This window comes from Urocitellus parryii, chromosome 6 (genome assembly GCF_045843805.1).
Source record: "Urocitellus parryii isolate mUroPar1 chromosome 6, mUroPar1.hap1, whole genome shotgun sequence".
In the NCBI taxonomy this organism is placed as follows: Eukaryota; Metazoa; Chordata; class Mammalia; order Rodentia; family Sciuridae; genus Urocitellus; species Urocitellus parryii.
This window is the reverse complement of record NC_135536.1, coordinates 111782852-111808436: the sequence shown is the minus strand read 5'-3', so window position 1 is coordinate 111808436 and position 25585 is coordinate 111782852. Positions and strand designations below refer to the sequence as shown.

General features: G+C 41.0%; 1 protein-coding gene and 1 non-coding gene across 7 annotated transcripts in view; one reads left to right on the top strand and one right to left on the bottom strand.

Annotated features, from left to right (window-relative positions):
- Positions 1-25585, bottom strand: part of Map2k5 (mitogen-activated protein kinase kinase 5) — a 235694-nt gene that overhangs the window by 26396 nt on the left and 183713 nt on the right. For 3 of the 6 annotated variants that reach the window (XM_077799532.1, XM_026408801.2, XM_026408802.2), the window contains 2 exons: positions 13497-13558; positions 10139-10184 (listed from right to left, as the gene is read on the bottom strand). In XM_077799532.1, coding sequence (XP_077655658.1) covers positions 10139-10184; positions 13497-13558 — 108 coding nt within the window. The remainder of the gene's footprint in view (positions 1-10138; positions 10185-13496; positions 13559-25585) is intronic. The other 3 variants (XM_026408803.2, XM_077799535.1, XM_026408804.2) reach the window with 1 other exon arrangement.
- Positions 24089-24161, top strand: Trnaa-cgc (transfer RNA alanine (anticodon CGC)). Its single transcript has one exon. It is a non-coding gene; the product is annotated as a tRNA-Ala (tRNA).

Here is a 25585-nt window from a genome sequence, read left to right as displayed (position 1 = left end):
AAAAAGAGCTTTGATGGAAAAATCTGAACAAGAGGCTAAAGCAGTCCAGCCAAATAAAGTTACTGTCATAATCAAATGCTGTCAATCACCATGAAAATCCAATTAAAAATGTTTCAGCACAGCCCTCTTAAGTGGAAAAATGTACCCTATTTATACAAATTTTTGTCCACTCCACTCCGATCCCACAATTAGAAAGTCCTGCTATTAATTGAATCCCCCTCCCCCCAACTTTAAAAGGAGGCGCAGGACGCTTGGAAGGCTTCTGAGGGAGCCGAGACACACACAGGCTATTGGTATACAATTAAGAGTTAATCGGGTTACATCTGAAAATTCCATTTTTATTTGTGTCAAGGGAACCTTTGTGTGAATAAACGAAGGGTACCTACTCTCCTTCTTCAGAATCAGTGACCATTTATATTTAAGAGAACAGAGGAGCGGTAAACCAGGATACTGTAAAGAAACTAGTCCAAGCTTCGGCAAATGTCTCTCGGTAGACCAAGGCCTAATGTTTAATTCTAATCTTGAAAATTAAATAGAGGACGGAAGGCCCAAATGTCTCCACTGCCTTTCTCAGTCTCCAAATGGCCATGTGAACCTCAAGTTTTCTGCAGGCTGATCTGCCCCAAACAACTGTGCATCTGAAGCCACAAGGCTCAGCAATCCCCAAAGGTCTCTCTCAAAACTGCTACAAATTAAAAAGCAAACAACCCATTAAACAAATCCAGCTGGTTACAACTGTAAATAGAAGGCTTCTAATAATTTTTCTAGCCCTTGAAATTCCTGGTTAGGCTTATTAATAATTGATAAGAATTACAGCTATTTATTGGTGTGTACTCACAGGAAAACAACTTTGCTACCTTCAACAGTGATTCCCAATTCCCAGGGACTAGTTTTAAGATCCTTTTATTGTCTTCCTCAAATGGCTCAATGTTTCTGGTCTTTTTCAATCTAATCCATTATTCCCAAGAGCTGGGGGACGGATGACATGCATCTGATATGATCGATGGGGTCCCTGATGTCAACCTGAACAAGGAAGACAATGCTGGCCAGGGGGTCCCCTCTAGGTCCTGTTCTCGACCTCAAGTGGACTTAACCACAGTGCTGCTGACCAGCAGCTACCTGCTTGGCACTTCCAGGCTGTTCTGTACATCCTGGTGACCCAGGTGTCTGATCTGGCCTAAGTGCAGTGGTTGTCAAATGCTCCCAATACTATCCTGCTAATCCTGCAACTTCCTAGAAATTTCATCTTATCCCATGACCTCTAGGAAGTCAAAGACCTCTGTTCAGACTGTGTATTCTATATGGTATCATGATGTCCACAGACTGCTTGGGTCCATTTCTGCAGCTTTATGAGCTCCTAGAGAACAAGGGACATGTCTTGTTTGACTTTAGCTCTTCAGTGCCTAGTACAGTATTTTAGGGACTTGGATTAGAAAAGCATACGTGTTTAGCCTGAATGATATTAGAACAGGACAGACAGGCACTGATTTATAAGATCATTGTCCTCCTTCAAGGAACTTACAATCTCGTTGGAGAAAAAGGTGAGTTTCATTAAACCATCAGCTTCACTTCTGGCTGCTCCTTACTATCGTTTAGAGAACATTTTTTTTTTTTTTAAAGTGCCTGCTCCTTCAGCCAAATGCCAGAGATCCTCTAATCTAGGCTGGGATCCTGGCACCTCTTTCTTTTTTGAAACCTCCCAGATGATTCTGATGAGAAGCCAAGTAAGAACCGCTGGGCCACATGGACCAACTCTGGAGGAATGTGTCATTAGTTGCTGTGCCGAGTTGTTACCATACATTCTGGAAGGCTTAGGGAAGGGAGTAAGCCCTGAGAAGGGGAAAAACTTCAGGGAAGAGGACAAACACCTTCAAGGAGAGGGGAGAGGGGGACTTCTAGGCTGCAGTTGCCACCCAAATAACATTTCTGAGTAGTTGCAATGGGGACCTGCAGTGGTGTAACAGACTCCCAAGACCCCCACCCCCACCCCCCCGCAGGTCCCAGTGAATCTGCATGGGACCTAAGAGGAGCCTGTGAGTCTGGCAAAGCCCAGTGAATCTGGCATGAGGCTGCTGTGCCACGTCCATGCACACATATATGGAACTTTGGTCAGAATCTTCCACTCTTCTTCCTTTTTCTAAACCCTTCTTCCTCCTCCTCAATCCCCTTTGTCTGATCTACTGCTCTTTCCTCTATTTTGATGCAATTGCTTCTTTTTTTTCTTTTGCTTTTTTATCCTTCTCCCCCTTACTTCATCTAGCATGATAGTCTCCTGTTCCATCTATTTACTGGCAAATGCCATAATGTCATTCTTTTTTATTGCTGAGTAATACTCCATTGTGTACATATAGGACATTTTCTTTATCCATTCATCTGGGGAAGGTAGAGTACCTAGGTTGGTTCCATAGCTTGGCTATTGTGAATTGAGCTTCTATAAACACTGATGTGGCTTAATTGCTGTAGTATGCTATTTTAAATCTTTTGGATATATATTGAGGAGTGGAATAGCTGGTGGTGGTATCATTCTTAGTTTTCTGAGGAATTTTATACTGTTTTCCAGAGTGGTTGCACTAATTTGCAGTCCCACCAACAACATATGAGTGTACCTTCCCCCTCACATTCTTGCCATTATTTTATTCTTTTTTTCTGATCCTAGGGACTGAACCTGGGGCACTTAAACATTGAGCCACATCCCTAGCCCCACCTTTTTTTTAAATATATTTTTTAGTTGTAGATAGACACAATACCTTTATTTATTTATTTTTATGTGGTGCTGAGAATCAAACCCAGTGCCTCACACATGCTAGGCGAGAGCTCTAACACTGAGCTACAACCCCAGCCCTAGCCCTTTTTATTTTGAGACAGGGTCTCACTGAGTTGCTTAGGGCCTTACTAAGTTGCTGAGGCTGGCCTCAAACTTGCAATCCTTCTGCCTCAGCCTCTTGAGTCACTGGTATTATAGACATGCACCACCACAACCAGCTATTATTTATATTCTTGACAACTACCCTTCTGACTAGAGTGAGATGAAATCTCAAGTGTAGTTTTGTTTGTTTGTTTGGTACCAGGGATTGAACTCGGGGCACTTAACCACTAAACCACATCCCCAGCCCTTTTTATTTTTGATTTTGAGACAGGTCTTGCTAAGTTGCTCAAGGCCTCAATGTAGTTATGATTGTGTTTCCCTAATTGCTAGAGATACTGAACATTTTTTCATATATCTGTTGACCATTTGTATTTCTTATTTTGAGAAGTGTCTGTTGAGTTCTTTTGTCCATTTATTGATTGGGCAAACAACCACAATCTTAAACAGGCAATCACCACGGTGTTAAGAGATCTGACTGATTGATGGAAGAAAGTTACCCTTAACTGGGGAGTCAAAACTGTCAGATCACCGTGATCAAGGAAGACAGACTTTATCTGTATCTCTCTTGCCATGTGTGTTTATATAAAGATACACACATGCGTGCGCACACACACGTGTGCTTATGTGCTAAAGTCTCATAAAAAGATTAAGCGGTCACATCTGAGGAAAAACAAAGCCTGTTTTCTGGGGTTATAATCTCTCTGTTCTTGCTGAAGTGCTAACGTGTCATCAAAAATTCAAATTAAAGCTGTCTGATTTAGTGCGATCTCAAGCATCCAGACAGTGATTCTGCCGTTGTAATTATGTGCAATTAAAAAGCTAAAAGCAACTTCTTTACTAGTGGATCCCTATTTATAAGCAGATGCCAACAGATTATTTTAATGGCCTTCAGAACTTGAGGAAAGAAATCATTACACGGCTGTCAACTGGACCCCGTGTGCAGCCCCCACGCTTCTTCGATGGCTTTTGTGCTTGAAGGCACCCCAGCCAGGACCTCTCCCTGCAAATGAGCTGCTTTGTATGTTCCTCTAAATGAATAGCCAAAAGCAAAAATGATGTCTGCAGAATGGCGGCCAGACATGAGAGCCTGGCCCTAAAGGTTCGTTTTAAAACATGCTGTATGTGACATACACAATAGCTAAATGTATCGAGTGACAACCAAGTTCACGAGTGTGTACTAACCATGATCAGTGTTTTAAAAAGCTTGGATTTTTGCAGGCACGGTTGTCTCTGAGCCCTATTCTGGGGGCTGTGGAACTGCCTGATCTCTTCACAGGGCACATACAGGCCCCAGGGTCAAAATGAAAGGAAATTTACTTTTGGCCATTTAGTAGAATGTGGTGGTAACGCTGAAATTTCTTTTTTGAGTCTAGTGCTCCCAGATAGAAGGAACAGGTGAGAAATCTCCCCACCTTTTATGTCAATCACAAAGGACATCTGCTCTCCCAGATCAGACCCTTCTCATGTTTCCTCATGACCTCCCCAAGACTTGCTGGGGTTCCATTCACCTGCCTCCACACAACCTTGCCCCTGCCCCTTCCTTTGAGCCATTCCCCATTAGTAAACATCTCTCTGTTGTAATCTCCTGAATAAAAATCATCTTCTTAATTGTCTGGTGCATTCTGTCTTTCCCAGTGATCATAAGGTTTGGGTCTAATAATGACAGACAAAGCCATTTGGTGTGAACCCCAAAGTCACACTAGAATTTGAGCATTGAAGACAAAAATCCAACATGGTGCTTCCTCTGCTTCTTAAAAGGGACCATGTAGATGCCCAGTTTATCATACATCTTGATTAACTGAGAGAACAACCAACTAGACTATGTGAAAATGTAATTACAATCAGGTTTGGGAAAGCAGAAAAGCTACCAGTGACAATTTAATTTAGAGGAGTTAAACAAGTTAACATCTCTTTGCAAGTAATTAAATGTTTAAACAGATTTTTCTAGAGCAGTTTGGTGTTTATTAGCCCCCAAACATTACCACCTCTTATACATAAAGCCTTCACTGAGAAATGAGATGCCTTCAAGTTTGCAGCTGCTGGAATTAGACTAAGGAAAAAAATCCAAAAGCACTATTTTGATTATAACCCACACCCCTCCCCCTAAGACCCACACCTGCTTCTTGTATTTCCAGCCCCACTATTTACTTGCTTTCTAAGCAAAATGTTAAATTTCAATTGCAAACTGTACCCTGTGTTTCTTCCCAGGAGCCTGACTGGAAAAGCAAACCCCAAGAAATGCTAAACGAGGACGCCCTGCTCTGGAATGTACATGGAAATGCACAAAATAACAGCCATTATTAGAACCTAAGGAGAAAACCCATGTTTTTAAACAATTACTAAAGCAGTATAGTAATAGCATAAAGACAATTTCTGCGCCAGCTTGTTTCTCTGAAATTCTCTCTGCCACTGAACAGCTAGAACAGATAATAACTATTAGTAAATCAAACTCCTCTGCAATATCCAGCTGTGCCTCACGCATTTACATACAGATAGAATGGGTATATGTTTTTAATATGTATGGGATACGTACTTTTCCCACAGCCGAAGTGCATGCTACAAAGGAGGAGGAGAATGGGAATCGGATCAGCATGAGATAATAAAGTGGCCTAGATAAAGTATTAGCCAGCGATTGATCTCAAACCGGGATGCTGCTTCTCCTGACCTGATTACTTACTATGCATAGATTCCATTAAATAGAGCTTAGACATGGGAAGCTCCTGGAAATACTCTAAATGCATAGAAGGATCTACAGCACTCTGAGCCCAAATTGTAACCGTGTGGGTACCCGCGGCACTCGCCCTCCCTGCCAGAGCCAAGGCCCTCATTCAGAGCAGGCTGGGAGGTTAAAGGGCTGCCAGACAGCTGATGGAAGCCCTGCTGCGCCCCACAAGGAGGGGCCTCCCCCACCCCCACACCAAGCAAGCACCCTTCCAGTGAATGAACGCCCCCTCCTGAGCTGCCTGTCTGGTCCTGGCCACACAGCTCTAAGGAACAGAATAGGAAGGTAGCAAGGGAGCTTAGCAATCATTTAGGGTCATGGTCTCCTTTGCAAAATTAGCGATAGGCATGAATTTCTCTTTTCAGGAAAAAAAAAAAAAAAAGAAAATCTTCACAAGCACACATGAAATGTCAGGGGTTCTAACAGACTTCCTGGAGTCATAGACCCTGGGACAAGGCCTGCTGATTCAGTATGTCCTCTTGATTTTTGGAGGAAGATGCTGAAGTAAAGGGGATGGGGCACTGTTTGGGTGACACAGGGAAGGGCCCATGGCAGAGGCTCTGTCCGATAGGCCACAGCCCCACCTGAGCAACCAAAGGACCTAAAGGAAGGTTAATTCCTTAGGAGGTATTCTTTATAGAAACAAGTGGTCTATAATGTTTTATCATATCTCTTTAACTTAAAAATATTTAAACATGTAATTTGAATAGCGAAATCAGACTAGAACCCCTATCCAAATGCTCTCTTCTTTGGTTGTCTCTCTGTCCTGGAGTTTAAGGGTCTGATTTTGTTTCCTCAATCAGATTATTGGCATTTTGGGGAAATTTCTCTACCACTTTTCCATTATTTTCTCTCCCCTCTGCTGGAATCTCATCATTCTTTTTTTGACTGGCAGAAGTGGGTTTTTCCCCATGTGAGCCAACATATCCGTGGTGGTCTGAAGCCTGCAGAACATTCTACCTGCTACCTCCTCACGCTACACTGCCTGAAAACTTTTTTCTAAGTTTGTTGATCCCAGGCCACCAGGCTGGGCAGCACATTCCAAGGTTCTCCCTGTGATTCACATCAGTGTGATTTCAAAGTGGGTTCTTCAACAATGGAATCATTACAGAGGGGCAGAAAGAGTTGGGGGTTCCCTATCTTGGCTGCCCATGGCTGGCTTTCCTTTGTGGAGTTTAAAGCTGACTCTCAATTCATGCAATAGGCTCTTAAAGAGCTGAAGAGAAGGCGCTGCCTTCCTCAGTACGAGGGACTTCCCTATGCATTAGATGAGTAGTGAATTTCAAGAGAATTCACTCAAGGAAAAAGGTCCACGTGGACGGGTGTGTTGTGTTATTTCTATATAGTCAAGAATTTTCAGACCTGGATATTAGAATTCCTTCTGTAGAAGCACTGGGTACAGCTCACAGTGACTATGTTGCCTCTCTGAACTCACAGCTTTGAGGGCTTAGGATTCCATCAGGTCAATCAATGTCAATGGGTTCCTGTTGGAGCAGGCACTAGAGGCTTCCCCCTGCTCTGAGAAGGTCTGGCGCCTACACACAACTCCTCCTTTGCCCTTTTTGCCTAGAATGGCCTCTTGGAAAACTCTATTAAAATCCAACCCATCCTCCGAAGGTCCTTTTCAAAAGCTACATCCTCAACACAGCTTTCCTCAGTTGCCCAAATTCCTTTATAAGAGCCACTTTATTCTGAACAGTTATCTGTGTCCCTGACATATTCCCTGCAACACTAAACACCTGTGGCTTACTTTATATCTTCTGCTGCGTCTAGTATAGGACTTTGCACTTAGTGATCTATAAATATCTACTGAATTCTATCATTTACCTGGTCCTGAGACCTTTTTAAGAGGATATGGATGTTGATGATGAAACTTTTGAGGGAATTCTTATGAAGCTTAATGGCTACACACTAGAAAACTGTACCAGCTCATATGGACCTTGGTTTCTCAAAAATGTGTTAAGGGAATTTCTTAGTCTAGCCTTAAAAGTCTTCCACTTAGGACATAAAAACTGACAATCATCTGAAGAATGAACACCCACAAGAGATGGAATTAAATAACTAGATAACAATGAGTTCTAACACTCAGGTTTTAATGGTCTCAAGAGTTGAACCTTGAGTTTTACATTTCATTTTTAAGACTGACTTGGTCAGTGATTTTAAGACTTGGTATTGGACATCCTGGCATCTACAGTGACCCCACCAAATAAAAAGATAAAAACAGCTTGAGTGCCCACTATGTGCACAGCCCAGGGCCAGGAGTCAGGGTGATGTGGCCCACCCACCCCGTGTTCTGATTTCCTTAGGCAAGGTGTGTTGTGTTCACCAGTCAAGCCAATACCTGGAGTTCATTTAGGAGTGAATGGTGAATCTACAACTCTCAGTATTTCCACCAAACTCCATCTCTGATTTTCTTCTTTTGATTTGGAAAATGCAAACCCACAGGGAAACCTTGAAAATCCTGCAGGCCTCACAGCTGATGCAGCCCAAGCTGTGCAGCCCACGTTGGTACCCGCTGGCTGGAGTTACTGTGCTTGGGAGAGAAACTGCTCTTTTTGCAAAAGGCAGAGGCCCCCCCACCCACAGTGACAAATGGGCTCTACAGTTCACGCATTCCAGAGGAGGCTCCTGGCTTCCAGATGGGAGCACCATCACATAGCTTGTAGGCGGAGAGGGAAAAGGAAAAATTAAAGCCATTAATATGCTGGGGGGAATAAAGAAACTGTTCCTTAAGACTGGGTCCCTAGGATGTGACACAGATTCATGTCAAGGGATAACCTACTTCCTTTCCTATCCCCTGCTGGGTCTAACCTTTTGGCAACCTTGACCACAGCAGCCCCCACCTCCTGTTCCCAGCCTCCACACCCAGCCCCTACCAAATGAGGGGGTGCCTCGTTACTGCTATTCCTCTGGGAATAAATGCATTTAAAATCAAACAGTGAGTTGTACTAGAAATAATGTTAAATTAAGTATACGATGGCGCTTCTGCTGACTACACTTTTCATTGTATTGTATTGATTTATTGATATTTATTAATTAAACATTTGGGACAGCACACACCAGAGCATAAAGAGATACATCTAAACACCCCTCCATACACACACATGCACATACATCCACATTTACTTGCTTCCCAGGCACTGGAAGATCTCACCCTTTAGCCTTATCTTTATGACTTGCTACCCTGGAGAGGTGTTCCTTATCCACACACACATCCATATACATTTATGGGTATGTGCATGATCTGCAGATGTTTTATTTATAAGTGGCCAACTCGTTGCAGCAATTGAAACATGCATTTACAAATAGATATCTGTTTTATGAAACCCCATTCCTTTGTTTTAATAGCTGAGCTATCGAGCCATAGCTTAATAATGCACAAGGTAAACATCTCTGGAACCTGTTCCAAGTCTTCTCAAATGTGACTAACTGCAAGGATTCCCCAATCACCAAAGAGAAGGAAAACAAAACCAAACCAAAAACCAATAAAACCCCAAACCCATCCCAGTTTATTCTAGACACGAAACCAGCATAGCAGTAAATTGCAGAGGTTTTAGGGTGAACTTTAACTTGAAACTATGCTAAAAATTGAATTTTTGCTCTTGGGGCAACACAAAGGAGAAAAGTCCCTACCTGGAGAGCACTCATGATGTAAAAGGGAAAGGTTCTCTATGGGTGGAGAGGAAACTATATTGTATAAAAGTTTGGGCACTTAGAGCATTTATTAGGATGGACTTTGAAGAATAAAAAGCTCTGGACCAATATCTGTAAAAATGTACACTGTTTTAAAAGGTAAAGGAAAATCAGTGGTGATTTGCTCTGATTGAGTGATCTAAAGACAGGAAGTGGTATGCAAAAACTTGGAAAAGAGTAGACCATAATTATTATTTACTAATGTCCCATCCTAACGTCATTCTAACAGCTTGTGCATTGTCAAATCAACAATCTGCACTAAATAAATGACCATTTGGGAATTGTTAGGGAGCTCTCTGTTCCTCTCCCTGCTTGAGTAAAAACTGTCATTTGCAATCAAAGAAGGCTGCCTTGGAACTGAGGACACAGTGCTGGCAGCCTTGTAGTGTCTGTTTCTGAGGAAAGACCAAAGATTCACATTGACTTGATCTTTTACAGCCAGCCTAATTTCATTCCACATGAATCCAGGACTCCATGCCATAATCAGACTCCTTCCTGTAGGACTGCACCAAACACTCAACACACACTGACTCTCCTCTCTGTTACTAGCCCTTTGGCTTCCGAAAGGCTGTAACAACAAATGAGGACACAGAATAACTGACATTAAGTGTGAGGTTCTGGTTCTTGAGGGAGGCAAGAGAGTTCTGTACTACATTTCAAAAGGGTGGTAGGTTTTTAAAAACGTAAGAACTATATCTGAGGATATGAGTTTCAGAAACACCTACCTAAATCAAGTATACGATTCTGCCTTTCCAGAGCCTGTGGATTTTTGAAACCCCACTCTGGTCTTTTTAATAGAATGTTAAACATAAATGTATAACTGGAGAATTTGAATGGAACTAAAAAAATGAACTTACCATCAATTCCTCAGGTGCTGGCCTTTCTTTTGGCTGTTTTCGCATGCTGTGGGAGAAAAAACAAAAAAACCCCTCATATTATCTATAGCATTCATACATTTTGCTGTTAATTTACACCTCTGACTATTTTTCCTTGAATCTGGATGTTTTCAAAATCCATCATGTTCAATTCTTTATGCTCAGGCATAAACATATATTCCCTTTCTTTAATTTTGGCCTTTAATCAGATTTCTGGGGACTTCATGAATTAGAAACACAAGGTTGTTTTTTTTTTTTTGGTTTGTTTGTTTTTGTTACATTTGCAATACAGGTAAATAATGAATTTGAATTTATTGTACTTCTACTTCTGAAGTTTTTTTTTTAAAAATATTTATTTTATTTAGTTCTCGGCGGACACAACATCTTTTTTTGTATGTGGTGCTGAGGATCGAACCCGGGCCGCACGCATGCCAGGCGAGCGCGCTACCGCTTGAGCCACCTCCCCAGCCCAACTTCTGAAGTTAACATGGAAAAGCAGCAGCAACATTTTTCTCTGATTCAGTTATCTATTCATTTCAAAATTCTTTTTTTTTTTTTTGTCAGTACTAGAACCCTGGGATATGCTGTAGCCCTAATCTCCCAGCCTTTTTAAAAAAAAATTTTTTTTGAGATGGGGTCTAAGTTGTCAAGGCTGGCCTTGAATTTTCAATCCTCCTGCCTTAGCTTCCTGAATCACTGTGATAACAGTCATGTGCTCTAGCACCCAGCTCAATTTATTTCAATCTTAAATCAATATATTTCTGTTTGGTTACTGGTATAAGACAGTAAAAACAAAAACACATGTGACTGTCAAGTCAAATGATAATACATTTCATTCCTTTACTACTATTCCCAATGACAAGTAATATAGAGGTCAGAAATCTAGATAATGCTGCGAAATTACAGATAGGTTCTTATACATTATCTTGACTTGAATTTATTTTGGCTACAATGCCAGTTGATAACTCATTCAACAGCTATGGGACAGCTAAGTTTGTTTAAGCTGCTTAAAGAATTACATTCTTCATGCAAAATATTTCTTGTCTCCCATCCAAAAGTATAATTAGTGGCTGAAGCATGTACTTAGCTATGTGATGAAACACATAAATGGTACTAAGTGACCATGGGTAGGTACTGCCTACTTGATGACCATGTTTGTTTTAAACTTGGTATCTGTAGGATGAAGACATGAAAAGAGACTCCTGCTTCTTCGACCATTTGGAAAAGAATACAGATGACTTTTCTTTATAAAATCACCCTCTAACAAGAAAAAAAGAAAACCGTTCATTATAATCTCTGCATTTGCTGACAGTACTATTTTTTAAATAGAGAGATTTAATGATCGTTTTGTAAACTAGAACCGTAGTTATGAACCATTAATGACATCGAGGACATTTGCCTTCCCTATAAATAACCATATGCACCTCTCAAATACTGCATCCATTAGCAAGTAATTCAAGCTGTCTCACTAGTGGAGTTGGTAACAGTCCTAATCTGACATTCCAAAGTAGCTGTATCTCTTGGGAAAACAAGGCTATTACCCACTATTATTTCTCTTTCGGCTTGACATCTGTGGAAATTACAACACAGGTTATCCCTCCCTCTGTCTCCATAAAACTTTTATCTAACAATGGATTAATTTTTTTGGATATGAGGGTAGTAAAGCCTTACCCACTTTTCTCCCTGGTTGTCTGGGTCAGTCCCACTCTTGGGTTGGTTTCAAGACCACACAATGAGATAAGTGGTCTGTCACAAATCCAACGTCTCTGGAGCCAGGAGTGGTGATGCTCAAAAGGGGTTCCAGGTAGCATAGGAATTGCATGGTTTGTTTTTCAATTTTGTATCTCAAAGTGGAGTATGCCTATGATGTGATTCTGAGTGCTTTTAGTAATTCCATTTAAAGGAAATTAATAAATTAATAAATAATTTTGTATAATGGTTCTAATATCATTAATGAGATTCAGAAAAGCTAAGGATTGCAGTGTTTAATCAATATGTATGCTTTTTTTCTCAACATGGCATGCTTTGGGAAAAATAGGTTTTTAGAACAAAAATAGTCCCTAAAAGCTATAGAATACATATACAAAGTATTTTAAATATATAGAAACAGTGTTAAAAAATTTTAAGTCTGTGCTGGGGGTGGAAATTTCTTCCCCACATTTTTTTTTTTTTTTTTTTGCTGTGGAATATAAACTGCATGAGACATTTTTATTAAGAGGTAACATATTACACTTAGTCAAGAAGGTGATAAAGCTTGACGTTTATATTAAGGAATATTTCTTGGTTTCACTTTAGCGTAATCATCAGATGGATCATGGGGGAGGGGACAGGGTACCACCACTCCATTCAGCACAGATTCCTGACGGCATTACCTCGCTGCACCCCAGGATGGAAGGACTCCTTCTGACAGGTGCTGCCTGTGTGCTTTGCACAGTGGACTGACTGAGGGGGAGGAAAGCAGGACTTGGGTGAGGAGGGAGAGAGGAGCAAAGGGAGTTATGATGGAGTTCCAGAATGACCTTGGGGACAGTCATTCCTATCTAGTTTCCTCCTCTTTCCCGGTGATACTCCATGCTGGGGTGAGAGAGAGGGCACAGGGGTGCTGCAGGACAGGGAAGGGGAGAATGGAAGGGGCTAATGGAAGAAAGACACTTCCTGGTGTAAGGAAAAGATAGAAGGCTAGGGAAGAACGCTGGGCAGACAGGGCATGCTTCCCCAGGTGCACGGGGACCTGGGGTTCCTCGGGGCTCTGAGGATCCTTTGGTCTAAACCCGGATTCCTCTTAGTTCTTTAAGGGTTGAAGAAGGCCTAAAGGAAACACGCTTTCAGAATCTTTCAAACATCAAAATTCAGTGAAATGGGACCCCAGTATTGTGTTTAAAATATAACCAAAGATAAAAGTTATTTACTGAAAATCCGATGAATTAATAAACTATGCTGCTTCCACTAAGTGACAGGCAGTTTTATGGTAACTTGAGGTTACATTAATAAAAATAAGCTTCATATGTCTGTTCAATAGGGGCTATAAAATTGTGTATTTCTTAGGGAGGAAAAAAAAAACTAGAATGGAACAGTGTTCTGTGCTCTAAGAAGGGGCCCGACTCTCAGCAGTTTATTAAAACAGGAAGGAGCCTCCGAAGTACGTTTATGACCCTTTGTGTAAATAACGTTTACATAATTTAAACAATTTCTTCAGCTTTGCTGTCCCATCTGCCCAAGGCCCCGAAGTCCCTCCCGCCTCCGAAAGGAAGCAGGGAGAGCCATAAGGTCTCCCGGAGCCGCGAGTTAATGGCATGTATCATTTACATTGAGGGCATGGCATGTTTGCAAACGGGCTCACCACTGAGTGATGAAATGTACAAATGGCTCGGAGAACTCTCCAACCGGAAGGACGGGCGAATCCTGGGATGGAGGAAAAACAAGTCACCAAAAGTCACGACCATTGCTTTCCTTTCTTTCCCTTCTGTCCCCTCCCCTCCCCCCCAAGAGGAGCAGCATAAAGACGAGCATAATGACAGGAGGCCTCATCCAATTAAAAAGACGGCTATACCCTCTTCCCCACATTTAGGCAAAAATGCCAAATTTCAAGGCACACATTTTATGTTGGTGAGAAACATGTGAGCAAAGAGGGAGGGGAGGTGAAAAAAGGACAATGATAGCCACAGGGTAGGAAGGAAGGTGGGGAAAGTGTAAATGAGAAATTAATGATTATTTAAGTAACACACAAATGGTCTTGTAATTAACAAAGAGCTGTGAAATTATTCTTGTGTTGACCTTTGTTTCTTTTACTGGGTTTGCTATTTATTTACACTTTCCTGTTTATTTACATTTATTTGTATATTCAACTGCTCTTAACTGCTTGTCCCTAAGCTGGTACCTTTGTGTCAGATTATTAAAAAATAAAAAATAAATAAATAAATAAATAAACTGTAAAGAAAGGCATTTATAGAGAAAGTTGTTTCAGGAAAAAGAATTTCAGCCTCTTTGCCAGTCTGGGCCAACTTGTCATAGGAGACAGCCAGCGAATGAAGGACGTGAGGAAGACGCCCACCACCGCCACCAAACCAAACTGGGATGGAGGTGCGAGTCCCCTCAGAAGAGGAGAAACTGCACAGCAGCCACCGCCACAGAACATGGGGAGCGGGGGGGGGGGGGGGGGGGGGGGGGGGGGCATTACCATTTGCAAAGGAAGGCTTTAAGAATTTAGGAGTTTTTCCAAGAATGACAGAGAGCGCCACTGTGTTTATAGTGTAACAGCTCAGGATGTAATGAAATTACACTGCAGAGTACTTTAACAGTCATCTCATTAGACCTACAGTTGGAACAAGAGAGCCACATAAAGTAGGCAGCTGCAAATGACTCCATTCTCATCTATTCTCATTTGCTATTAAAAATACCTTTCGGCGGCTTTTTTCCTCCCTGACATCCCTACACAAAGTGCCCTGCAAAGTATGATACATGCACCTATTTAAATTAACAAAGGAATGACTTATTTTAATCTCACTGTGCTTTGGAGTGCTTTGGCCATTTGGATGAGCAATATATCATTACATACAACCTTCCAGCGCTGCAGGCAAGAAACTCAGAGCATGCAGCATTTGGTGGGAGCCAAACAATTTCTCTAGCACACAACTGTGTCAAATGCATGCATGTATTCATTATTGAGAACGAGAGGAAATAGCTTTGATGTAGTGGAAAAAAGAAGATGATAAAAGCACCTCTGCAATATGCGTGTCATTATCAATGGTGGCAGATAGATACAATTGCACAGCCTCCTATGTGATTAGTAAATATACATATAATTGCTGTGGCCAATTATCAGAAAAATGAGATCGGTAATTACAAGACAGAAAATTAACTAGAACTCTTATTAAGGCTTTGTTTCCAATTCAAACAATTGGAAACTGCTGGAAAATACAATTAAATCAAAAGGAACTGAGGGGGTCAAAGCGGCCAAAAAAAAAAAAAAAAAAAAAACAGGAAGAGAAAAAAAAAATCCCAAAGAGGTTAACAGAAGAGGACCCAGAACAAAATAGTTCCTGGTTTTTGCATATCTATCCTCTTAGCATTTATTCTCCTCATCCAGAGGAGGGGAAGGCTGGTGATTCGAAACTTAAAATTCTCAGTGGAGAAAGGCTTCCAGGAGAAAAGGAAAACAAAAGAAAATGGGAGTGGAATAAAATCTTGCCAAGTTCAAAGGCTTATATGCAGGCATTACATAGAGAGGACATGAAAAACGGTGGCTGACGAAGCAGTCTACTCAAAAGAAACAAGGCACACAATAACATGACAAGTCCTCGATAAAGGTACTATAAAATGGTCACAGAAGTCCCATTGGTTTGAAGAGCAAAAATAAAACATGATATCAATTTCAGCCTTGGCCTGTTTTAGGAAAGCCATATATATCACCAAGCCTGCAAGATTCCACAAGGTCCAGTTCAAGAAATGACATTTTACTGTCTCAAAAACCATTAGTAAAAAGATAGTTCAAAGTCTGAGGTGCAGAAATTATTATGAACTCTGATCAGTTAGGAAGCTTCTTGAAGTCATTCTCTTAGATCTTTCTTTTGCTCTATCGCTCTCTCCTAGAGTATTGGAAGTGTCTGAGTAGAAGAAGCTTTAAAATGCAGTATGTAGGAAAACAAAAGCATGCGGTCTTAATGGGGCTGAATATTTACCAAGATGGTTAAAATTCTGGATGGTTTTCTACCACGATCTGGTATAAAACATGATGCTAATGTGGGTCTCATTTCAAAGCATGATACCCAGAGCAAGTTAATGAATTATAGACAAGGCAACTTGATGAAGATGTCATTTTAACATGGATGAGAAACAAAAAAAAGGAAATGTGACATCTTGCATGGGTAGTTAATTTTATTTAAGACCTGATATTGTAGACTGTTAAGTTCCTCGTATTATAAAACTAAGGAACACTGGGTGGTACCCATGAATAATTTATTTCACTTCTGAAAATGCCAACCCAAGTCGACTTCCCAGAACCACAGTGGATTCTCATCTCAGTGGTGCCTGGAAAGAATCACTCATCAAAGATGTGGGGGGAAATTTTAATTTCATGTGCACAATACCAGATACTTCTTTTCATTCTAAAATCCATGTCTCTTGTGCCTCAAGGAAGAATTTTCTAAAATGCAGAAGACAGACTGACTAGTAGGGGTGATGGAAATGACACATGTAAACACGGGGCAAAGGGGACCCCAGAGAGCTTCCAATTCCACAAAAATATGTAGGCTATTAACATGCCAAAGGGAAGCAGATAAATACACCTGAGGATGTCCACTGTGCTGGAGGGTTTTAAAGTACACTTTTCTCTTTAAAAAATAAAAATAAAAGTAGAAGTTAGTGTAGATCAGGACATGAAAGGTCTCCAAGAACCTACCTATTTTGATATTAGTTCAAATCAGTGGGCAGGAGGGAGAGCAGGGGAACTCAGCTTGGGCTTCAGCTTTACCACAACTCCCAGGAAGGGAATACATCTGGTAACCATGGAGCCAGAGGGGGCACTGACAACCACCCCAAGGGACTCTGAGAACCCAGTAAAGTAGTTGCTGCTACTTATCAAAAATGTCCTCTGTAAAACACGGGCTCAGATAAAGTGGAGAAACACATTTTGAAAACAAACACAGATTAAAGAAGCAGCAATACTGCTAACTCTCAGTACTGGCTAAAACTGACTCTAAATTGTTAATAAAAGTTACTCTTTTTAAGGTCTTGGTGCCGTATTTCACCTTAAGGGCTTTTTGGGGATGGTTTTCTGTTGAACTTCTCAGCATGGAGGTGTGGAATGATACAGTGGACATAACCTTAACCAAAAGCCTTAACCTGAGATTCTGGTCCCAAATCAACTTTATAGAGTCCTGCCAGTGGGCCCAGGCTGGGTTTTGTTCTTGAGCAGGCAACTGTTATATAAAAACAGCTGCCGTAAAGTGTTTCAGCAAGCAATTCTGGTCACCAAGGAGGACAGGCTCCAAGTCTCAGAGGTTTCAGTAACTACCTGGTCAGCCCCATTTGCTAAACAACTGGAACGCAAGCATGCGATACGCCAGAGCACAGAGAAGGGACAAAGGGAAAGAAGTTTGAGTGATGCCTTTGCCTTGTGAATAATGAACAGTTCAGGAAGGTCAACCCATTACAACGGAAACTGTTTAATTATTAATTATGCACAATCTATGAGCAAAAGGACAAGTTCAGAATGTTTAATGTGTGCTAACTTCAATTCGACTCTCTCTGGGTATTTTGTTATTAGCACTTGTCAGCAAGGTACTCAGGCATAGAAAAAGGCAAGCCGCAGAAAATCTGTGTGAGTGTGTGTGTGTGTGTACCTTACGCACTCAAAGAGGTGGAGGGCGGGGAGGCAGAAGGAAGTTCAATCCTAATCGCAGCTGCTGGGAACTGAACCCAGGGCTTGCACATGCTAGGCAAATGCTCTACCACAGAACTGCCTTCCCAGCCTTCCCCCTTCCTCTCTCCATTTTTTTTTGGGGGGGGTACTGGAGATTGAACTTGGGGCACTCAACCACTGAGCCACATCTCCAGCCCTATTTTGTATTTTATTTAGAGATAGGGCTTTACTGAGTTGCTTAGCATCTCACTTTTGCTGAGGCTGGCTTTGAACTGGTGATCCTCCTGCCTTGGCCTCCTGAGTAGCTGGGATTACAGGCATGTGCCACTGTGCCTGGCCACTTTGTGACCTTGAGAGCAGGAAGGTACATTGGATACTCCAAATATAGAAAATGTAACTGAGAAAAATGTTTTTGAAATGTCTTACTTAAAAGGGAGACCATAATTTTAAAGAGGTGTTCTTTTTTGAAACCATGATATATTTTGGATTTAACTGGGTCCATGCTAATCATTAATGCTTATTACCAACTCCCACTCTCCCCTGCCACAAAATCAATCCAGTAACACTGGTAAGATCTGAAAAAATTATGATCGGTGGTTTGTATCTTGTGTCAATGTCAGTTTCCTGATTGTGATGTTGGACAATACTTACATTACCACTAAGGGAAACTGAGTGGAGGGTTCATAGGATCTCTATTTTTTCTTACAACTACATATAACTCTAAAATTATGTCAAAATAGAAAGCCTAAAAAGATAAAGGGGCTATTTTTAAAAACTCAAATAAAACAGATTCTTAGTAGAACTCTATTTTGTATAAGGGAAAAGCCTAAGTACACAATTGGAAAAAAGTTAAGGGGCCTTTGTTTTAGAAATATTCCTGAGGACTTCATTTTTGGCTTTTTCATAATTCAAGATGACCATGGAACCTGACTGTGGAGAGGTAGTTAATTCAGATGCTGACGGGCACAAAGTAGTGTATAAAAATGACACATTCATTATTTTTTTTTTGCTCATTCAGTCAAGAATTTTTTTGAGTGCCTACTACATTGAAGGAAATGAGTCTGGCATTGTGGGATGGCTGATACTTAACGCATATCCACAAAGGATTTTTGTATTGTTCAGAGGGATGAGATACGAGTCCCTAATAAACAGTCCTGAAAGATGGAGGGAGGGGCCCAGTAGCAGTGCCAAGGTAGGTGCTCAGGTGGTACTGGGGAGTCCTGAGGTTTTGATTCAGATTGGCTGGTACATATGACTCTGAAAGGGGAAATGTTTTGAATAAAGTTTTGAATTTAATGCATTTGGATTTCAGGTTTTTGGATTAGGGATGCTCAACTGGCAAACTACGTAACTATTCCAAAATCTGAAAAACCCTGAAATCTGAAATACTTGTGGTCCTAAGCAGTTTGGATAGGGAACACTAAACCTGTTTAAGAGTCTGGAGTATACAGGGTACATTTTTTTTTTTTTTTTGTTCTCCTGCCTTCCTCCTTCCTCACTCCAGGAGGGCAAGAGGGAATACAAGAACCTTGAATATGAAGGTCTGTGTCCTACTCAATTCTGCCCGTGCACAAACCAAGTTTTACATATACTGCAGTAAAACATAAGGAAGACAGAAGGGCAGCTTCTCAGACTCTCAGTGTGTGTTTTACAATATTAAGTTTCTGGTTGCTTGATACAATAGTAAGAAACGAAAAGTTAAGGGGCCTTCGCTTTAGAAATATTCCTGAGGACATAATTTTTGTCCTGGAATAAACAGGAAGAGCTTAGCATCCCCTCACCTCACTGACCCAAAATTCTCCTCCTGGACCAATATGTGAGTGAGAAATAAAGTTTTATTATGTATTAATAAAAAAATCTTGCGGTGTTGGCTGCACTGGCAAATTCTAAGGTCAGTTGTGTTGTGGTCAGATTAAATCAGCTTGGCATGTTAAATAATTTTTTTAAAATAGTCTATTTCTAGACTTACTGCTGTCATGGCATCAAGAATCACACAGAGCCCCAAACTGAGAGTTATGCTCCATGTTTTAAAAGTAAGTCATTTAATTCAAATCTGATGTTCCTGTGGCCTGGGCAGTAATTTCTGGTCTCAGGCACTGGGGTTCCTACTAACTGGTACAGCAATCTTAGATCACTCCTCCTCTCTCCTCAGTGCAGGGACCAAAGGTCATTTGTAATTCCAGTAACTTTATGTCAGACAGAACAGCATTTTGTCTGTCAGCCCCCAAATTGTTTTTTGATCCTCTACTGCCCACTGCTTTAAAGTAGCATCTTTGTGAGACAACTGGCAGAATCCATAGGACAAATCTGTGCTCCCTTGGGGAGGAAACTTCATTTGAGAAAAACAAAAACCAAAAAAACTGGACCCTGACTTTAAATATCTCTGCAGAAGCTAATCTACAAACCCCAAACTACCAGTCCAAAGTAGAATCCCATGGCAGGTTCTGGAGAAATAGCAAAGATTTACATCTCAAACAACTCCAAGGTTTACATGTGCATGCTTTGGCTGTAACAGACTGTAACCAGGAAAAAAAGAGCAACACGTTTTATCAGAGGGAGAAAGGTGGGGAATGGACGGTCAGGTGCTCCTGGCTTGTCAGAGACTGAGTTGCCTGTGTAAACCTTGCCCATGCAGTAGACTGGTACAAATTCGACTGATGCTTGTTACACACATGAAGTTTGTAAAAGCATGGCTATTCTATGAGGGAACAACCAGTGTTTTTGGCTTTAAATGTGTTTTTAATTTCATAATGAGGATGGAACTGACCTACTCTATGGAGTGTTACGTAGGACAGTGCTGGAGTGGGAGCGGGGCTTGGAATTTAGGAAGGCTTGCAGATGATGTCACCAGAGATAAAAGCCTCCGACCCCTCAGCAGGAGACTGGAGAGAGCCCTCCTTTTACTCATCCCACTCCACATCAAGCCCTGAGCGGAGAAAGTGAAAGATGACTCAATTTCCACACTGGGTCACCCTATGCTCTGGGTTGCCAGACGTGACAAATTACATGTGTGGGCATTTTGGTGTGAAGTTCTGTCCGCTGGGTCTGGGCTGACAGTAGCAGCTCATTTAACTTGTCTCAGATGGGCCTGAAACCAGGGCTTACAGCCTGAATTTCCACCATTGAAACACCTACCCGACCTGAAAACCCCTCAATCAAGGAGAACCAGCTGTTGGCCAAGTGAACATCACTACCAGATGGCTTATAAAAAAACACAAAATATAAGTGAATAGGTCTAAAGAAATCTGTCTCTAGGTAACTGAAATCTGAAATACAGATATTTTTCCTATTTTATTTTCCTCCTAAATGTGTTTCAAAAGTTCTTCAGTAAAGAGGAATAATCTTTGTCATTAATGTTATAACAAACTTTTCATTTAGTCTACTTATTTTGTTGTCATTTAAAAAAATTACATTTACTTAGAGATTTTCTATACACATGGCAAAGATCCTGGTGTTTAATAAAATTCCTTGAAAATAGGTGGGGTGGGGAAATGGAAAATGGGTTGACCTTTTAAACAGTATTTGCAATTGCTTCCTTTCCGAAGTCAATAAACATTTTTTTTTTTTTTGGTTTCTTTTTATTTTAGGTCTCTTGTTGGTTATAAGCTACAGTACACAGCATTTATTTAGCGGTGCCTATGTGAGCAGCACACACACGCTCGAACACTAACATCCACACACACCTCCCTTTCCAGTGGCTTAGGCAGAGCAGCAAAAACAAAACAAAACAAAAAATCAAAAACAACAACAACAAAAAACTTGTCTCATACTAAAGGGATTTCATTCACAAAAGTAAAACCTGTTATTGTCCTCTTTCTCTGTAGCCTCCCAATGCATTTCCATTGCTTTTCCATAAAACACTGCTGCAAATAATCAAGCATGACCATTGACATCCACAAGATTGAGTTTTAGGAACCATTAAATGAGCTCACCCTCGTGGGAAGACTCCTGCTCAGGCTGGTCTAAAGGTAATTATTCAGCAATTCCTACCTGTGGTTTTACCTTGTCCCTATATAGTGTTTGAATTTCCTACTCTGGTAAGGTCAATTTTTTTCCCCTCTGGAAAAGTCCAGCTACACATGTTTGATTTAGGCCCTAAATTATAATGTTAATATATACACTGGCATTCCAACCAGTTTCTATGCAAAGAAGCACTGATTTAAAGCAGTCTTAGATTAATGATAGATTGTAAACTATATCAAACAACAAGAGAGGAAATCTAGGAGAGAAAAATAATCCTTAATAGGTTCCTAAATGGAAGGAAGAATTCCCCTTCTTGCAGGCAAGGATGTGAACCACGTCCACACACTGCTCAAGTGCAAGAACCCGGCAGGTCCGTGTCCTGGAAAACCAACAAGCCGGAACACCACCAAGCCAGACTCGGCACTCACTGCAAACCCAGTCCACATCCCCACACTGGATGTCCTCCTGAATGTTCACTCAACTGTTAGTTAAAATAATTACTGCCATTTGCCACCTGCACTGCAAGCTACAGATAAGGGGAAAAACAGAACTTGCAGTGACTGCATGAAGTATGAGCGACGGCTGCATTTGCTTACATGTTTTTAAACAAATCCAAATGTGACATCAGCTACAAACCAAGGGCTTAGAATTATATGTGAATTTGGGCTATACTTGGTTCCATACAATAAATATCAGAGAGAAGGGACTGTAAAGCTGGCTAACGGAGATACTGCAGCAGTTTAAAATTAGTTAATATGAGAGGAACAAAGAGAAGGGGAAAGGGAGGGAGCGAGGGAGGGAGAGGAAATGAAAAAAATAGAACTACATACTGTGAAATGAACAAGTTCAGTTAGAATGTTCATCAGGATTTGGAAAATCATAATGCCATCTGCTACTCTGGACCTCAGAACATCAGGGATCTCGTGGGCCCAGACGCTTCCATTTCCAGGAGGAAGGAAGGAACTTACGCTCCCTGGAATGCTGCCTCCATTCTGGAATGGAGGCAACAACCCCAGCCGACCAGTTTGGAATCTCTTTTGAGAACATTTCACTGCTTGCACACGAATTTTCCCTGGTTTAGGGAAAATTAACGGCAGGCAAAACGATTACAGCAACTCGACAGTGAAGCAGAGCGGTGTCCCAGCCCCGGTGGCTGGGTAACTGACCCTGGCATCCAGCTTGGGCTCAGGGTGTGTAGGTCCCATCATGGTGGATTAAATGAGCATTGTCCTATGGCTGGGTAAGACTTCACAATAGAGCAACACATGTTAAATGACAGCAGCCAAAACTGGCCCCACCAGGCAACTGCCCATTCACAGGACGCTATTCACAGGCCTCTACCACGAAGAAATTAATTCATTAATAATACATCAGGCTTCATGGACGATTCAAAGGAAATGCCACAAAGCTACTTGTTCAATGACTATGTAAAGATGCAGAATTTTTCCTGGTTAAAAAGCCCCACAAATCTAATTGACTTAGATTTATGTTAATATTTTGTTTAGTAAAAAAGAAGATATGAAGAAAGTCTATCCACTGAATTCATCAGTGCCACTAGAAAATAATAAAAATACAGATTTGCAGTAGTAGCTAAGAAAATATGGTTTTATGTAACTTTTTAAAAAATCAGGTTTTCCATCTTTCAGAGTCTATGTACAGCTTTCAGACTATCAGGAAAAAATGTTCTCTTAAATTGTTTCTTCTGTAACATTTTTTTTTTACTTACTTCTTTCTTATTCCTCTCTCTCAACAACTCATAAATATGAATTAAATATAATTATAAATGAACAGAACATTAACTTTTGGATTACTGCTGTGGTTTGGTAGAATGTTAATGTCATTTCTAAAGAAATAGTTATTACCAATAGAAAAAAGTAATTACTAAAGGAATCCTGGCCTTAATACTAACCTATTTTCTATCTTCAGGCCAGCCAAACAGCATTAATTTAAACACACTGGACTTTTCAAAGGAGGTATTAGATTTCTAAGGACTGCCTTACATAAAAGAGGAATATCAGTTTTCAGCCTCCAATTATGTAGTCCCAATACTGTGAGACACAGGTCTAGTTAAGATTGCTGCAGGACAGGTTACTGTGCGTATCACTTGTATTAACTTACCAAGTTTCTAAGGCCCGAGTCACAAACTCATGCAAGCTGTACACACCGTGAAATCCCACCACCTGCTTACAGGAGTTAGATTAGAGCAATTCAGTGTGTTCAGAGGCTCTAGATTCACATGGACTAGTGGGCTCAGGCCAACAGGTCTCCTTTCCTTAAAGCCACCCAAGTTATGTGTCATGAAAGGAACAGGCCACCTTTTCATGATGCTGGCAGCCAGAAAGGTGAGAGATGTTCATTTTAATTCTTACTAGCAAGGGTTATGATAAAATGTAAAATTCTTCCCGAAAAAAGACAGCAAGTTATTCCTTCTGGGGTTGGGTGATACCACCTTTTTGTACTTTTTTAATTCCAAGAAAGAATTATCAGGCAGTTATTCTTACCCCACTCCCAACAGCATGTGTATTTTCACAGCCCAGTATCTTCTGAGTTACCCTGTCTGATGGCAATCATTTCACAAAATATATGTACATCAAAACTTGTTACAGGCTGGTGATATAGCTCAGTTGGTAGAGTGCTTGCCTCGCATGCACAAGGCCCTGGGTTCAATTCCCAGCACCACAAAAAATGAAAGCCAACAAAAACATGTTGTACAACTAAAATATATATAATTTCTATTTGTAAATCACACCTCAATAAAGCTGGATAAATGCAACCTTTACATTATACAAGGCACATTTATATTAAAATTTTTGTATACCTTTAACTTGTTTCTTTTCTCTTTCCTCCTGTTCTTAAAGAGAAGCAAAAGTAATAATAATAATAATAATAATAATAATAATAATAAAAACACAAGAGAGACTCATCACATCTGGGGGACAGTCTCCTTCATTCAGGAATAGGTGACCTATCTTAGAGTTCATTGGGAATGTGTATGAAACCCAACACAGTGCATTGTGCAGACAGACTCAGTGTAACAATGACAGGAATAGCTGTGGCTCTAAGAAGGGGACCTCTGTGGCTCAATGTGAGGGAACTGCTGGCCCTCCCCATAAAGTCTGTAGCTAAGAAGAGGGATTGATAAGAACGCCACAGGATGGGGCAGAACAATGGAAACAAGGTGGCAGCTGAGTGATGGACAGGAAACAAGAAGGGGAGTACTTGTTCTGGGGCAGCCTTGGGTCCTCAGTGAGGGAGAGCAAAGAGGATTTAGATAGAGATGGGAACAGATTTTCTCTGTAAACCAAACAAAACAAGCTTCTTGGTCTAGCGTTTGACGCTCCCACCTGTGGTGTTTTCTAGCTCACTTTAGGCCACTCACACATGAGTCTTTCCAGCTGTTCCCTGCTGTTCAGTTGTGCCCCTGCCTCTGTGGAACAACCTTCTCCTCTTTTCATGTCATAGATGCCTAAGTATTCTCCATGGCTCAGCTCACATACCATCTCCTCTTTGAAGTTGCTTTTGTTATCTTCCCACCTTTTCCAGCCTACCAAGCTCCAGCCCAGTGCCAGGCAAAATCAGCACAGTACTGTTTATATGGCTTTATTATAATTTTTATCATACTAAGTCAATTTAGTTCACGAATTTGTCTCTCCCTAGATCATGCAGTCACCCAGCACAGGGGTCTATCCCAGCACACGGTAAAGATCATGGCCCAACAAGGGCTCAATGAATGTTCCTTGACATAATGAAAATACAGATTTAAGCCTGTCAGAAGAAAACAGGGGAAACACTCCAACACACAGGGATAGGCACCAACTTCCTGATAATAATGTAATTCTGTTTATAGCTGATAGCCTAGGAAATGATACAAGAGTCGGTAAGTGGGATGGCATCAAATTAAAGAGCTTCTGCATAGCAAAGGAAACAACAGCGTGAAGAGATAGTCTACTGAATGGGAGAATATCTTCGCCAGTCACTCTTTCAACAGAGAATTAATATACAGAACATAGAGAGAACTCAAAAAACTCAACATTAAAAAAGAAACTTAATTCAGTAAGTGGGCCAATGAGTTAAACAGACACTTTTCAAAAGAAGAGTACAAATGG